Raw genomic sequence first — 16,245 nt, 5'->3', positions numbered from 1 at the left:
CCTCTGATGAATTTAACAATGTAAACTGAAACCTCTAAAGGATTCACACCCCATTCTAGATGCCATTAGTTAAGAACACTTGTTATGCAGGGGAAGAGGTCAAAATATCAACATGAACAAGAGATTTGAAGTGGTTCATCCCAGCCTTCGTGGATGACTTTGAGGGGTTCAAGACTTCAGTGGAGGAAGGAACTGCAAAGGGGGTAAAAATAGCAAGAGAACTAGAATGAGAAGTGGATCCGAAAGATGTGACTGAATTGCTCCAATATTACGGTAAAACTTGAACAGATGAGGAGGAGCTGCTTCTTACGGATGAGCAAAGAATGTGTTTCTTGGTGTGTAAACTACTCCTGGTGAATACGCCCTGAGCATTGTTGAAATGACAACAAAAGATGCGAAATATTTACCTAAACTTGGTTGATAAAGCAGTAGGAGGGTTTGAGAGGACTGATTCCAATTTTGAAAGAATTCGTACTGGGGGTAAGATGCTATCAAGCAGCGTCACATGCTACAGAGAAATCTTTCATGAGAGGAAAAGTCCACTGTTGTGTTGTTTTAATAAATCGCCTAAGATGCCCCAGTCTTCTGCACCCCTCACCCTGAGGAGTCAGCACCATCAGCATCTAGGCGAGACCCCCCCACCAGTGAAAAAGATTATGACATTGCTAAGGCTTGGATGACCATTAGCATTTTTAGAAATACTTTAAAATTAGGATATATACATTGTAATTTAGACTTAATGCTATTGTGTACATAATAGACTATGGCATAGTTTAAACATGACATCCATATGCTCTGGTAAACTAAAAAAATTGTGTCTCACTTATTGTGATATTTACTTTATTGCATTGCTCTGGGATTATAACTGCAATACTTTTGAGGTTTGCCAATAAGTAGAAAACCTAAAGTAGAGTAATAACAGAAAAGTAAAAGTGTTAGGCACTGGGCGGCACCTGTGGCTCAAAGGAGTAGGGCGCCAGCCCCATATGCTGGAGGTGCTGGGTTCAAACCCAGCCCTGGCCAAAAACTGCAAAAAAAAAAGTCAGGCACTGATAACTGGCCCAGGTACTTTCTACACACTATCTCATTTTATCCTCACCATTCAGTGAGGTGGGTTTTATTATTCCCTCCATTTTAGCAGCTGGAAAACTGAGGCTCAAACATACAAAAGGAGGGTTGCATCTGGAATTAATTTTTGTGAGTGGTGAGAGACATGGATCCTGTTTCATTCTTCTGTATGTGGCCATCCAAGTATAAAGCACGAAGACCATAGAATTCTAGAAGAAAACATAGGAAAAACTCTTCTCGATCTCAGCCCAAGCAAAGAATGTGTGACTGAGCACTGAGAGGCATTACAGCAACAACAACAATAAATAAATGTGACTTGATTAAATTAAAAGGCTCTGCACACAGCTAAGAAGATAATCAAGAGAGCAAATAGACAACCTATAGAATAGGAGAAAGTATTTGTGAGCTATACATCTGATAACGTTCTAATAACCATAATTTACAAAGGTGGCACCTGTGGCTCAGTGAGTAGGGTGCCGGCCCCATATACCGAGAGTGGCGGGTTCAAACCCAGCCCCAGCTGAACTGCAACCAAAAAATAGCCAGGCGTTGTGGCGGGCGCCTGTAATCCCAGCTGCTTGGGAGGCTGAGGCAGGAGAATCGCGGAAGCCCAAGAGCTGGAGGTTGCTGTGAGTCCTGTGACATCATGGCACTCTATGAAGGTGGTAAAGTGAGACTCTGTCTCTACAAAAAAAAAAAAAAAATTTACAAAGAACTCAAGCAAATCAACGAGAACAAAGTTAAAAAAACAACACAAACGACCCTATTAAAAAGTGTGCAAAAGAACAGAAGCTTTTCTAAAGAAGATAGACAAATGGTTATGAAAAATGTTCAATGTCACTAATCATCAGGGAAATGCAAATTGAAAGCATAGTGACCTGACCATAACGTATCACCTTACCCAGTGAGAATGGCTTTTATTAAAAACTCTGAAGACAACTGGGGGTGGCTCACATCTATAATCCTAGCACTCTGGGGGTCTGAGGCGGGGAGATTTCCTGAGCTCAGGAGTTATATATCAGCCTGAGCAAGGGTGAAACCCCCCTCTACTAAAAATAGAAAATCTAGCCAGGCATTTCCGCAGGTCCCGGTGGTGCCAGCTCTTGGTGGGCTGAGGCAGGACATTGCTTGAGTACAGAGAGTTTGAGTTTGTTGTGAGCTATGATGCCATGGCGCTCCAGCTTGGGGGAGGGAGTAAGACTCGGTCAAAAAAAAAAAAAAAAAAAAAGGAAAGGAAAGGGGAAAGGGAATACACTAGATACTGGTGTGAATGCAGGGAGAAAGAAATGCTTATACACTGTTGGTGGGGCTGAAATTTAGTACAACATCTATAGAAAACAGTGTGGACATTCCGCAAAGAACCAAAAGTGGACCTACCATTAAATCCAGCAAGCCCACCACTGGGGATGTACCCAAAGGAAAAGAAGCCATTTTCTCAAAAAGACACCTGCACACAAATGTTTTTTGCAGCACAATTCACAACTGCAAAGATGTGGAATCAAACCAAGTGCTCATCAATTCATGAGTAGATTAACAAAATGTGGTTTGTGTGTACCATGGAGTACTACGCAGCCACAACACAGGATGAATTAATGCCTTTTGCAACAATTTGGATGGAACTGGAAACCATTATTCTAAAGCAGAGTTCTTCAACCATTTTTATCTCACAACACGCTCGAACCTATAATTAAACTTCCGCAGCTCACTTGAATTATGTTGATCAAAAAAAAAAAAAAAGGTTAAGAAAGAACCCTTACTATGCTTTCTCCTTCTTTCAAAAATAATTTAATATCCTGAAAATTTTTTGTGGCACAACTAAGATTCTATCACAGCACACCAGTTGAAGATCACTGTTCTAAAACATGGGAAAACAAATGCCACATATACTGTGAAATTGGAAATAACCAACCAACAAACATGAGTACAGAGGGAAGTAAAAACTCCATAGAAATGAAGCCTGGGGTCGAGAAGGGATGTGTGAAAACCTACCGAAAGCGTACGATGAACAGTATTGGGGTGATGGGCACACGGATGGCCCTGAGTTAAGCATTACAAAAGTGACCCCTGTAATGAAACATTTCTACCCCTGTAATGTTTAGAAATAATCATAATAATAAAGAAAGTAGCAGAAGTGCAATTTATACCCAGGCTGGTCTAATTTCCAGCTTCAAATTCAAACACTGTACAACCTTCTATTCTGTACAGGGCATCTTAGATACTACGTGGTTGTGGATGAGGTATCCAGAGCCTTGGAGGAGGGGGAGCTGCCTGAGTGTCCTTACTCCCGGGAGACAAAGCCTGGTAGCCAAGACTTGGGGTGACCTGTGGGAGAGCTAGCTTCAGGAAAGGGCCAGCTCCTAAGTATCTTCTTCCTCATCTCATAATGCTGCTCCCCAAGGATTTTAGAAATCTAACAAAATAATTATAGCTCCTGTTAGAGGACTGGACTTTGTTTATTACTCAAATAATACGTCTAACTCTGAAAAGGTTTCACTTAACAACATTTTTACCCAGTTTGCGTCTCTCCAAGATCCCTTCTAGTCTTTATTCTTATTTTAGATTGAGAATTTCAAAATATCTATAACAATGACAATCGCAGAGAGATTGACAAATGGGACACATTTTCATGTGTTTCACATGAAAGTTAAGACATGAAGGTTTATTTTTATTTTTATTTTTTTATTATTAAATCATAGCTGTGTACATTAATGCGATCATGGGGCACCATACACTGGTTTTATAGATTGTTTGACACATTTTCATCACACTGGTTAACATAGCCTTTCTGGCATTTTCTTAGTTATTGTGTTAAGACAGTTATATTCTACATTTACTAAGTTTCACATGTACCCTTGTAAGATGCACCACAGGTGTAATCCCACCAATCACCCTCCCTCTGCCCATCCTCCCTCTCCCTCCCCTCCTTTCCCCCCCTTCCCCCTATTCTTAGGGTTATAACTGGGTTATAGCTTTCATATAAAAGCCAGAAATTAGTTTCATAGTAGGGCTGAGTACATTGGATACTTTTTCTTCCATTCTTGAGATACTTTACTAAGAAGAATATGTTCCAGCTCCATCCATGTAAACATGAAAGAGGTAAAGTCTCCATCTTTCTTTAAGGCTGCATAATAGTACTAAATGAAGATTCATTAAAGTTAGGTTTAATAAAAACTTTGCATTTTCTTCACTTTTTCCCCCTTAAACCAACATAGCTAGTAGTATTGTGTGTGAATACTTTATACCCATGATAAAGCTTTTCCTGACGTCTTTTCTTCCGTAGTGGCTAGTTAATGGACTTTAAATGTCCATTTCCATCAGTGGAAAGCAGCAGCTACCCGTTAGCTCTGCAGAATACTGTATCCGCCAGCAGGAAGGGCAGCAAGATGCTCGAGGGGAGGTCAGGAAGGGAATGCTGCAGCTGGGTTGATTTTGACCTGGTGTTGACTCGATTCCTCATTAGCAGGGATGGTCAACAACAAGCTAATTAAATTCTATAGAGGAAGGCAAATGAGATTGAGGGGGTGCAGAATCATGAAAAAGGTTTCCTGAAGCATGCCACCTGTCCATTCACACTGAAAGCTTGAGTGAGTGACACAATGGTGATGTGCTTTGGTCCACAATGCTAATGGCAGGCTGGTGGGTAACAGAAGGCTGATCTTGAAATGTGATGGTGGTAGGAGCAGAACAAAGCAAGGGGAGCCTTGAATTTCATATGTGAAACAAAACTCAAAGGTCCTGCAAAATGGGATGTGGGACTGTTCTTGTGTTCGCCACATGTTCCTTCAATTTTGTTCTCTGTTCTTCTTCTGACTGTAGTTGTATCAGCTGCTTCAACTTTAATCAAGTGACTTCATCAAAGTGCGTTGGTGCCAATGGAGCACACAGGGTGTGTGGTTGATGCCACTCTGTGGTCGCCTCCCCGTACTACCAATCTCAACCACTACTTCTACTAATCCCTAATACTTCTCAGGCACCTGCTGCTCTTCATGGCACTGGTGTTAAGCATGTTCTATGAACTTCACCTTTTAATACTCACCCCAGCTCTTTATTGTCCATGTTATGGATGAAGAAACTTAAGCTTAAAGATGGTAGACATGTTTCCCAAGGTCACATAGGTAGTATGTGTGTTAACTGCATCTTGGGTACATTACCTGCTGACTCCAAAACCCTCACATTTCACCACTATGTAATATTATGGAAGGAATTGCAGCAGCATACTCCTATTCTGTCTGGCCCTCTACTTACCTTGTGACTAGTAACAAATACCTGTAAAATAAAATATATGCAGTATACGACTTTCCATCCTCTGAGTCCATTCCACTTCTTTGACACAACTTCACACAATTAATTATGAGTTCTATATATAAAAATCCATATCAACCAAGCCCAGTAGTGTTGAAACTAACATTACTGAGGACCAGACATAAAAACTACTATAAATTGAGTACAGTATCTCTGTGTGCCTGCATGTTATTTCCTCAACAGAAAGGGGAGATTCCTTATGGCAGGTGTTGCCTCATTATAATGTCTTTTATCTTGCATTTTTATCCACTTCTTCAAAGAAGGCTCTCAATAAAAGCTTACTGATTGATTGTTACCTGGGCCGAGGGGCCGAGTGAGAAATTATCCTATAACTTGGCCAGGAATACTTGGATCAAAACATTTATTTGTTTTTGTTCGTATTTCCTGTTTGTGTCAAGCAATAGAAAGCGAATTCTTCATCTTCTCCCTTACTTTACAATGTTGCTTTACTGATGTTCACATTTCTTCTTTAAATGTATTAAATTTCCTGCAGAAAAACTTCTGTGATTAATTCTCTTTGACTTTATTACAGTTTTTGATTTCCTTTTTCCTTGTACACATCTCTCCTTTGTTCTCTGCATTTGCAGAGATTTCTTCAGATGCACAGAGCTTCCATTTCTAAATTAAGTTTGCTTTATTGCAGCAGGATGGGCAGCTCTCAAGAGGAGAGCTTAAATTACCCAAGAGGCCCCCACCACAGGAAGAGAAACCAGATGATCTGATAACTAAAACACACAAAATTGGGAAACCATTATTCTCCCTGTAATTTTTATTTTAAAGATAATTGTTTATTTGCTTAATTGGTTCTGCATGAGATCCTTGTGCTCTCTCTGTGGCATGTTGTCACTTGAAGATTTTTAGGTTTGGTAGAAAAAAAGGGGAACAATTAGATATGAAAGGTGAAAAATTATAACCACAAGGGACAGCTGGGGTTTATCTGATGTGACAATTTCCTTTTCCTGTTGCACCTCAGTAGGGAATGAGACAAATTTGTGGCTGTGACATGAATATTCCATTTTGTATGAATTTTTATCTTTGGAGTGTAATCATTTCATTTATTATAGGAATGAATAATGCATTTGATTTCAGGTCTGGCCTAGGTATAGAATCTTTCATAATGCCCTTTCTCAATGTCCATTTTGGTTCTCAAAGAATATGCTATTCACAGTGCTACCTCTTAGGGCCTTTGGGCTTGATTAATTGAATTTTTCCACTTCACTATTCATTAACTTGATATCCAAATATTTTGAACATTTTTCGTATGAAGTATGACCTCATTGAGTCACCAAATTAACTTGCATTATTATAATCCTGTTCTCTTCATTTTTAATTTATTTCTAATTTATTGTTTTAGATCAAGTTTTTCTCTTTCCATTCTGGTCATTGTGGATGGTGATGTCCATTTGCAAATGAACTTTTATTAGGTTTCAGCCTTGTCACTGGGCGCATCCTTCCTTTTTTGCTCTAGTGTATGTAACCGGTTGCAATCTTTGATCATTTGCTATTAGTTTTCCATGTTCACTAATTGGGTGAAAAAGAAGAGGCAAAGAAAGGCTCAGAAAAGAAAGGATCATGGATTCCAAGTTCTCATTAAAGTGAATTTGGTTAAACATCCAGGGTTCTATTTTCATTCTTACAGCGGAGGTTTTCTTTTTTTTTCAGACTATGAAGAAGATTTTGAAGTAGATGAGGAGAAACAAGATGAGAAAGCCAATGAAGAAGGACAGGCTGAGGAGCAAATGAAGGGAACATCAAAGTCACCCTCAGACGATGAAGAAGATAATTTAGTCCCCGAAAAGGAGAGTGAAACCTCATCACAGAAGGCACCAGACGCCCAGGACAGGGTGGAGGATGAGGATGACGGGTGCTCTGACAATGACTCAGAAGAGGATAAACAAGGCAGGTTGTTTAGCTTCTCATATGACACAGCCTGTCTAGTGAGTGTGCTTACTACTTTTCTCTGTTTTTTATTTATGAGATGAACCTTTTCGAAGGGAATGTTATTTAAAACCCGACTTCCTGATCAGAGGCTGTCGGTCGATCCATCTTCCATAGATATCCAAATTCTAGAGTCATTCTTTAATTCTTTCTCTTTTATTTCTTCCCTGGGCTATTTATGAGGGGTGTCAGGTAAAGCTTGTCGTGACTCATCTTCTGTTTACTTAGAAAAGTTACTATGTTGAGGAAGGGTTTTGTGTAAAGATTTTTTAAAATTTTATTTTGGATTAATATGAGGGGACAAATGTTTAGATTACATTGTTTTCCATTTTAAGGTAAAATTCAAGCTGTGGTTGAGCCCTTCACCCAGAGGCCATGCTGAACAGCCTCACAGAAAGTTACAATTTTTTTAATCCCAAACTTCTCTTCTTACACACACACACACACACACACACACCTTTCTGTGGCTTTGGAAAAATAAAAACGCAGTTCCTACTCAATGAAGAAAATGTAGAGTTTTGTGCCTTAGGAGTTTAATTTTTTTTTTTTTATTTACCTTGAACATAAGATGCTGGCATATTAGTTTTATGGAAGAAGAGTTAGTTGCTTCCTCATAATCTTTGTTCACAGGGAAAATACAGAGCTTTTTAGGTAGAGAAAGAAAGTCTCATTATCTGAGGGATACTTTAAATTTTTAAGATCTTTCTAAAGACCTCAATTGACTTAAATTCTGTCCGGTGAAATAAGGAATCCATTTTCTGTTTTGTCCTGTAAGCGGGTATGAATGGCTGTGTGCTCTCATTAAATCAAAGATTTCCCTTGGTGCATCTTGGGAATTTATCAGTTGTAACAATAACCCTTGCTTATCTGTAGGTAGGTTTATATCTTCACAATTAGCTTTTAACTAGAGAATGGTTACATTGTGATGACTTTTTGAGTAGCTGCTTTCCTCATTGTTCCTCAGATCTCTCAAATATTTTGGGGTATGAAACCTCAGAACTTTAAATTCAAGAAGTGTATTAGGATAAGGGTAAATTAAGTAATCAAATAATCACAAGAGAAATTATTTAGTTTATGGTTTCACTCTCTTCAAAAAAATTCAGGCAAACCTATTCTAAACTTTCATGCACACATACATAAAGCAACAAAATTATTTAGAAAAAACAGAGAAGATAATTTTACTGGCCAGAGAGGGGACCTTGATGTTACTTGAACTAAAAATTTAATCCTGGGCTTTCTGATAAACAAAGTAAATAGTAAAGAACAACATGAAAAGTTAGAATAGAATTAATTAACCAGTACCTTTGAAAATAATATTTGCCATTGTTTTTATTATAGTTGAAAGAAATACTCAAGATTAAAGGTCAGGTAGGGAATTTTTTTGAAGTCTCAAATCAAGCCTTTTCTATAGTTTTTCTTAATACTTACATTTTATGTTTCTTAGATAAGACATGACTAATATATACATTCTTTTCTCAGTTTGAATGTGAATTTTAGAGTTTGGTTTATAATCCTATATGACATGGAAAAAGTCAAGGCATTCCATAGAAAATTATGTCATCTAAGTGAATAATTTTGACAAAACTATCCAAATAACTTGAATCTGGAATATGAGCATATAAATATAACTGGCTCAAAACACAAAGGACTCTCAATTGTTTATTTCTTTAGTAATGGTGGGAAATAATCAAGTTGTTGATTTTATAAAGATACAGTATAGTCATTTGGGGATAATTTTTGTGTTGCATAAGCACCTTGCTTTCTGGGGATCAAATATATTTTTCTAAGACAGAATGATTTTTTTTTTATGTTTAAGCTGAGGAGGTTGTAGGCAATCCTTGGGTCTTCCTTGGAGGAAAACCTTTAATCATTGAGACCTGTAATTATTGAATAATTGGCAGTGGCAGGTAAACTAACATTGAATAACATTTTTCTTAAAACTAATAAGAATATTGTTTGGAAAGTATCCTACAACTGATGGTGCAACAGGTGTATAATAGGCACTATTTATTAAGACTTTATTATGTGCTAAGACCATTACAATGTATTTCAGATGAATTAATTCACTTATTTTGAACATCCTAGAAAAGCAGATATTTTTCCTTTTTATCTCCATTTTACAAAAAAATAAACTTGGAAGTAGCGAGATTAGGTAACTCCCAAAGTCATACAAGCCAGAAAATAGTGGAAACAAGACTCAGATGCTACCCAACTTCAGAGGCTGCCTTTTAAAGAAAAATAGAAAAATACAGTATTTCTCCAAAGTTGGAAAGTATCCACTTAAAGCAACCCCCCAATAAGAGAATTTCTTTCCTTAAGAAAATATATTTTAGAGGCATTTATCTTGAGTTCTTTATCTTATCCTATTCTCTAGCCTTTGCTTTTTGTCTTATTTTGTTCTTAAAAAGAAGAAAATAAGGTGGAAGTGGTGGCTCACACTTGTAACCCCAGCATTCTAGAAGGCTGAGGCAGGAGGATTGCTCAAGCTCAGGAGTTCAAGACCAGCCTGAGCAAGAGCGAGACCCCATCTCTACTAAAAATAGAACATTTAGCCAGGTGTTATGGCAGGTGCCTGTAGTCCCAGCTACTTGGGAGGCTGAAGCATGAAGATCACTTAAGCCCAGGAGTCTGAAGTTGCTGTGAGCTGTGATGCGACAGCTACTCTATCCAGGGTAACAGAGTGAGACTGTCTCAGAAAAAAAAAAAAAGAAAGAAAGAAAGTTTCTCATTTTACCCAAATCACCTTTCTCCTCCCTGTATGGGCTTCCTGTCCACTCCCAGGGCTTTGGCTTGTTGTAGTTCATCCACCTCCTCTTCCACGATTCTCTTCCACCTCAGCAGCCCCACTGAGCAATTTATTTTCTCTTTATTTTATAACTCACCGTTCAAGAGTTTATTTTTCAATCGTGTTTATGTGTGCTAAATGTTGCCTCTCAAATTAGTGACACAAGTTAATAACATGCCAATTATACTATGAGAGCAAGGACTGTATGTTGTGTTTGTTGTCCCTCACAGAGCTGGTTTCCTAAAAGTATTTTGTAAATAATAGTCAATTACTCGTCAACGTCAACACCAAAAATTAATACCAAGGTGCTTTGGTTAGTACCAGGATCTAGTTACAAATTGGGTTATATGATTATTTTTTATTAAAAATTATACAATGAAAATTATAAGAATGTATAGCTAGAAAATACAAATGTTGCATTTTCCGCAAATGTTGAGAAGTTTAAGAGGCAAAATTGAAATTAGCCAGCTGGTTTTTTTTTTTTTTTGGATGTCTCAATAATGATGTTATCAAGTGTCCTTTTATGGGCTCTTTTGCATCCGTGGTGTTTATGTTAAAACGGCACCATCATTCTGAAATGATGAAACCGTATTGCTTCTTACTGATTCTTTTCTCTGCATCCAATCTCTTTTATTTTCCATCTCTTTTTTCTTTTTGATAACCTGCCGCTGTGTTATTTAAAAACAAGCCTTTTAGCATGTGGAGCATCAGAATTAGAGATTTCATCCGGCAGGCAAGTGGCATGTATTAAAAATGATAATGACATGATAGATTCCTTGGAACACTCTGTTGAAAAGCCAGACAGCATTTCATTTTCAAAAGTGTGAGAGGCACCTTGTGGCCACTGACTCCCAGATACCAGCCCGTCCTTTGTACTGACATGATTAAGAATCTTGCTGTTAGTATTTGGATGTGTTTCATTTGAACTTGCCTGCACCTGTTCCCAGAGGGCAAACAATTGCCCAGGCTGTCACTCTTGTGACAAGTTGGCCCCATTTAAACTGCCAGCTAACAATTGCGTGGGCCTGCCTTGATGAACACGCTGTACCGAGCAGCCGGGGAGTGATGGAGCGCTACCCGCGGAACACTGACTAGACAGGGCTCTGGTTTAGGAATGATGTGTGAGACGTCCTATCATTTAAAAAGAACGACAGCTTCCTATTCTCTGCATTTGTGTTGGCAACCCCAGGCGCTAACTCTCCAGTGGAAAATATATTGTCATAGATGAATGTTGTAAGATTGAGGGGGAAAGTATCATGTTGTGGAGGATAGACTTTCATGAACAGTTTGGATGATAGTGCCTATGAGTAAGAGGTCAGCGGGACACATTTACGTTTAGACAGGAGAATAAGTTCTGGTGTTCTAATACACAGCTGAGTGTCTAGAGCAAATGATGGCGGGGTGTGTATTTCAAGATAGTGAGAAGAGAAGATATTGAATGTTATCGCCAGAAAGAAATAATATATCTTTAAAGTGATGGTATGGTAGTTCCTTAATTGGATCATTATGAAATGTATACATGTATTGAAACAACATACTATATTCCATAAATATGTACAGTGATTATTTGTTAATTGCAAATTTAAAAAATAATTAATAATGAAAAAAGACTCATTAGTTCCTTATAAGAAAGAGTGGGGGGGGAGAGAGAGAGAAGAAATGTTTTCTAGAATATACAGGAAAGAAAGCAAGATGAAGCAATTTTTTTTCTCATAAGAAAGATGATTTCATTTGGGTTATTTTCTAGTCTGTTGAAGGAATAGGCCTCATAGACTTAAAATCCCAGAGTCTCAGTATATTTACTTGCTTGACTCTCTGACTCTCACTATTTTGGGGCCCAACTATGGGGTTGAAGAGAAGTCTGTGGATGAAGGGTGCTCCTTCTGTGTTGAAATTACATGTGCTGTGAAATGACACTCTTTATGTGTGATTCTTTTGCATGGCTAGCCAAACTTTAATTTTCTTCATGGTATGAATTCCTCAATCTATCCTCATCTTTCCATTGTTGAAGTACGAAGTCACAACTTTAGGGGAATACTTAAATGCAGCACCATCAATTCTTTTATGAGAGGTATTTCTCTACAGTTTTGAATCTGCCTTGCACACAGCAAAGTCACTAGGCACTCAGTAAAGTCTTGTGAATAATGGGTAGATTAAATAGATCATTGAAAAAATGTAAAAAGACACATGCAGCCCAAAGTGACACGTGATTTGATTGCATTCTTGGTATTTCAACTGTTTGAATGTTTAGGAAGGGCAATTAAAGGAAAATATGGAGGAAATGTTAAGCTTTTATTAATGTTTGTTCTCCTTCTGTAACTTCATTTGCCTGTAGATATGTATTCTTACAGAGTCATGTACATGACTGACTTTTTGATTTGTGTCACTGATAAATGAGACATTTTAATTCATGGTAATTATTGTTAGTATGAAGGCATATACTTTCTCTTAAGACAAAAATCTAGTTAATGTTTTATAGCTGGAATTTAATGACATCTACTTTTATTTTCATGAAGCATGCATTCATTCTACAACACAATTGAGCATAAAGCACTTGTCTAATCAGTTATTGTACATGAAGGATTTGACTGAGCTGCAGTATCTGATATGAAATATAAACAGATTTTCATGAACTTGTGAGTATTATCAAGACACAACTGTTCATGCAGGTAATAGTGAGAAATATAAATTCATGTTTTATGGCTAATTTGGAGGAAATAGGAGCAGTGTTTATGTAGATTTTTACTGTGACCCCTTGGACTATGGAATAAGAAAGAGACATTTGATTAGTATTAGAGTTGAGAAGTGTATTGGAATCATTGGGTTGGAACCCATAAGGTACCAGGGTGGTCTAAAGTTTTAGTGAAATTTACCATTTTAGTGTGTGTACTTAAACCAAAAACAAAAGAGTTAAACTCAAGACATTAATTGAGGAAGTGGTACATTTAAACTGTGATACAACCATGCTCCATGCTAGGGGGTAAGACAATGATTGAAAACCAAGGTCAGGACATGTCCTTGATTTAAAGCAGACAATTTGGCTACTTATTGTGGCAAGAGAATGGCAACAGCTTCTCAGAGACTTACGCAGGCACTACTGGAACAATGAGCCACACCTTAACGAGCAGGTGCAGGTGGTCTACCATCCTCATACAAAAGGAGGCACAGAGCTAGTCACGCTCTGTCCCGTGTGTGTGATCTGTGGGCAAAAAGGGACCCGGATTCCTTGGTCTTTTTATTTATTTATTTATTTTATTTTTTTTATTAAATCCATAACTGTATACATTGATATGATCATGGGGCATCATACACTCGCTTCATAGACCATTTGACACATTTTCATCACAATGGTTAACATAGCCTTCCTGGCATTATCTCAGTTACTGTGCCAAAACATTTACATTCTACATTTACCAAGTTTCGCAAATACCCCTGTAAGATGCACCACAGGTATGATCCCATCAATCCCCCTCCCTCTACCCACCTCCCCTCCCTTTCCCACTTCCCCCTATTGTTAGGTTGTAACTGGGTTATAGCTTTCATGTGAGAGCCCCAAATTAGTTTCATAGTAGGGCTGAGTACATTGGGTACTTTTTCTTCCATTCTCGAGCTACTTTACTAAGAAGAATATGTTCCAGCTCCATCCATGTAAACACGAAAGAGGTAAAGTCTCCATCTTTCTTTAAGGCTGCATAATATTCCATGGTGTACATATACCACAATTTATTAATCCATTCGTGGATCGATGGGCACTTGGGCTTTTTCCATGACTTAGCAATTATAAATTGGGCTGCAATAAACATTCTGGTACAAATATCTTTGTTATGTTGTGATTTTTGGTCTTCTAGGTATATGCCCAGCAGAGGAATTACAGGATTGAATGGCAGATCTATTTTTAGATCTCTGAGTGTTCTCCATATATCTTTCCAAAAGGAATGTATTAATTTGCATTCCCACCAGCAGTGCAGAAGTGTTCCCTTTTCTCCGCATCCACGCCAACATCTCTGCTCTTGAGATTTTGTGATATAGGCTAGTCTCACTGGAGTTAGATGATATCTCAAAGTAGTTTTGATTTGCATTTCTCTGATGATTAAAGATGATGAGCATTTTTTCATATGTCTGAAGGCCATGAGCCTATCTTCTTCAGAGAAGTTTCTCTTCAAGTCCCTTGCCCAGCCTGCGATGGGATCCCTTGTTTTTTTCTTGCTGATGCATTTGAGTTCTCTGTGGATTCTGGTTATTAAACCTTTGTCAGAGATATACCCTGCAAATATCTTCTCCCATTGTGAGGGCTGTTTGCTTGCTTTACTTACTGTATTCTTAGCTGTGCAGAAGCTTTTTAGTTTGATGAAGTCCCAGTAGTGTATTTTTGAAGCTGCTTCAATTGCCCAGGGGGTCCTCCTCATAAAATACTCGCCCAGACCAATTTCTTCAAGGGTTTTCCCTGCACTCTCCTCTAGTATTTTTATAGTTTCATGTCTTAAGTTTAAATCTTTAATCCAATGCTAGTCTTTCTTAGTTAATGGTGAAAGGTGTGGGTCCAATTTCAGTCTTCTGCAGGTTGCCAGCCAGTTCACCCAGCACCATTTGTTAAATAGGGAATCTTTTCCCCACTGAATGTTTTTAATTGGCTTGTCAAAGATCAAATAACGGTAAGTAGCTGGATTCATCTCTTGGTTCTCTATTCTGTTCCAGATATCTACTTCTCTGTTTTTGTGCCAATACCATGCTGTTTTGATCACTATAGATTTGTAGTAAAGTCTGAGGTCTGGTAGTGTTATTCCTCCTGTTTTGTTTTTATTTCTGAGTAATGTCTTGGCTATTCGAGGTTTTTTTCTGATTCCATATAAAACAAGGTATTGTTTTTTCAAGATCTTTAAAATATGACAGCGGAGCTTTAATAGCAAGTGCGTTGAAATTATATATTGCTTTGGGTAGTGTGGACATTTTAATAATGTTGATTCTTCCAAGCCATGAACATGGTATGTTTTTCCATTTGTTAACATTTTCAGCTATTTCTTTTCTTAGAGTTTCATAGTTCTCTTTATAGAGATCTTTCACGTCTTTTGTTAGGTAAATTCCCAAATATTTCATCTTCTTTGGCACTACTGTGAATGGGATAGAGTCCTTAACTGCTTTTTCAACTTGACTGTTGTTGGTGTATATAAAGGCTACCGATTTATGGATGTTGTTTTTGTAACCTGAGACACTGCTGTATTCCTTGATCACTTCTAGGAGTTTTGTAGTAGAGTCCCTAGTGTTTTCCAGATACACAATCATATCATCTGCGAAGAGCGAAAGTTTGATCTCTTCTGACCCTATATGGATACCCTTGATCGCCTTTTCTTCCCTAATTGCGGTGGCTAAAACTTCCATTACAATGTTGAAAAGCAATGGAGACAATGGGCAGCCTTGTCTGGTTCCTGATCTGAGTGTAAATGATTCCAATTTAACCCCATTCAATATGATATTGGCTGTGGGTTTGCTGTAGATGGCCTCTATCAGTTTAAGAAAAGTCCCTTCTAGACCAATTTTCTTGAGTGTTCTGATCATGAAGGGATGCTGGATATTATCAAAAGCTTTTTCTGCATCAATTGAGAGAATCATATGGTCTTTGTTTTTTAATTTGTTTATGTGCTGAATTACATTTATAGATTTACATACATTGAACCAGCCTTGAGACCCTGGGATAAAACCAACTTGGTCATGATGTATAATTTGTTTGATGTGTTGCTGGATTCTATTTGTTAGGATCTTGTTGAATATTTTTGCATCTATATTCATTAGTGATATTGGTCTATAATTTTCTTTTCTTGTTGGGTCTTTTCCTGGTTTGGGATCAGGGTGATGTTTGCTTCATAGAACGTGTGGGTAGTCTTCCTTCTTTTTCTACCTTTTGGAATAGGTTGAGTAATATAGGTACTAATTCCTCTTTAAAGGTTTGGTAGAATTCTGACGTGAAACCATCTGGTCCTGGGCTTTTCTTTTTAGGGAGGTTTTGTATAGTTGATGCTATTTCTGAACTTGATATGGGTCTGTTCAACATTTCCACTTGATTCTGGCTAAGTCTTGGAAGGTGGCGTGCTTCCAAGTATCGGTCAATTTCCTTCAGATTTTTATATTTCTGAGAATAAAGTTTCTTGTAATATTCA

The 16,245-nt window shown here is 37.9% G+C and overlaps 1 protein-coding gene across 2 annotated transcripts in view; it reads left to right on the top strand.

Moving 5' to 3' along the window:
• ERICH3 (glutamate rich 3) overlaps positions 1–16,245 on the top strand; it is a 125,933-nt gene that overhangs the window by 76,698 nt on the left and 32,990 nt on the right. For both annotated transcript variants that reach the window (XM_053592748.1, XM_053592747.1), the window contains exon 11: positions 7,033–7,269. In XM_053592748.1, the coding sequence (XP_053448723.1) occupies positions 7,033–7,269 (237 nt within the window). The remainder of the gene's footprint in view (positions 1–7,032; positions 7,270–16,245) is intronic.

This window comes from Nycticebus coucang, chromosome 5, assembly GCF_027406575.1.
Source record: "Nycticebus coucang isolate mNycCou1 chromosome 5, mNycCou1.pri, whole genome shotgun sequence".
NCBI classification, from domain to species: Eukaryota; Metazoa; Chordata; class Mammalia; order Primates; family Lorisidae; genus Nycticebus; species Nycticebus coucang.
Note: the sequence above shows the minus strand (reverse complement) of the source record. Positions and strands in the feature narration are given on the sequence as shown.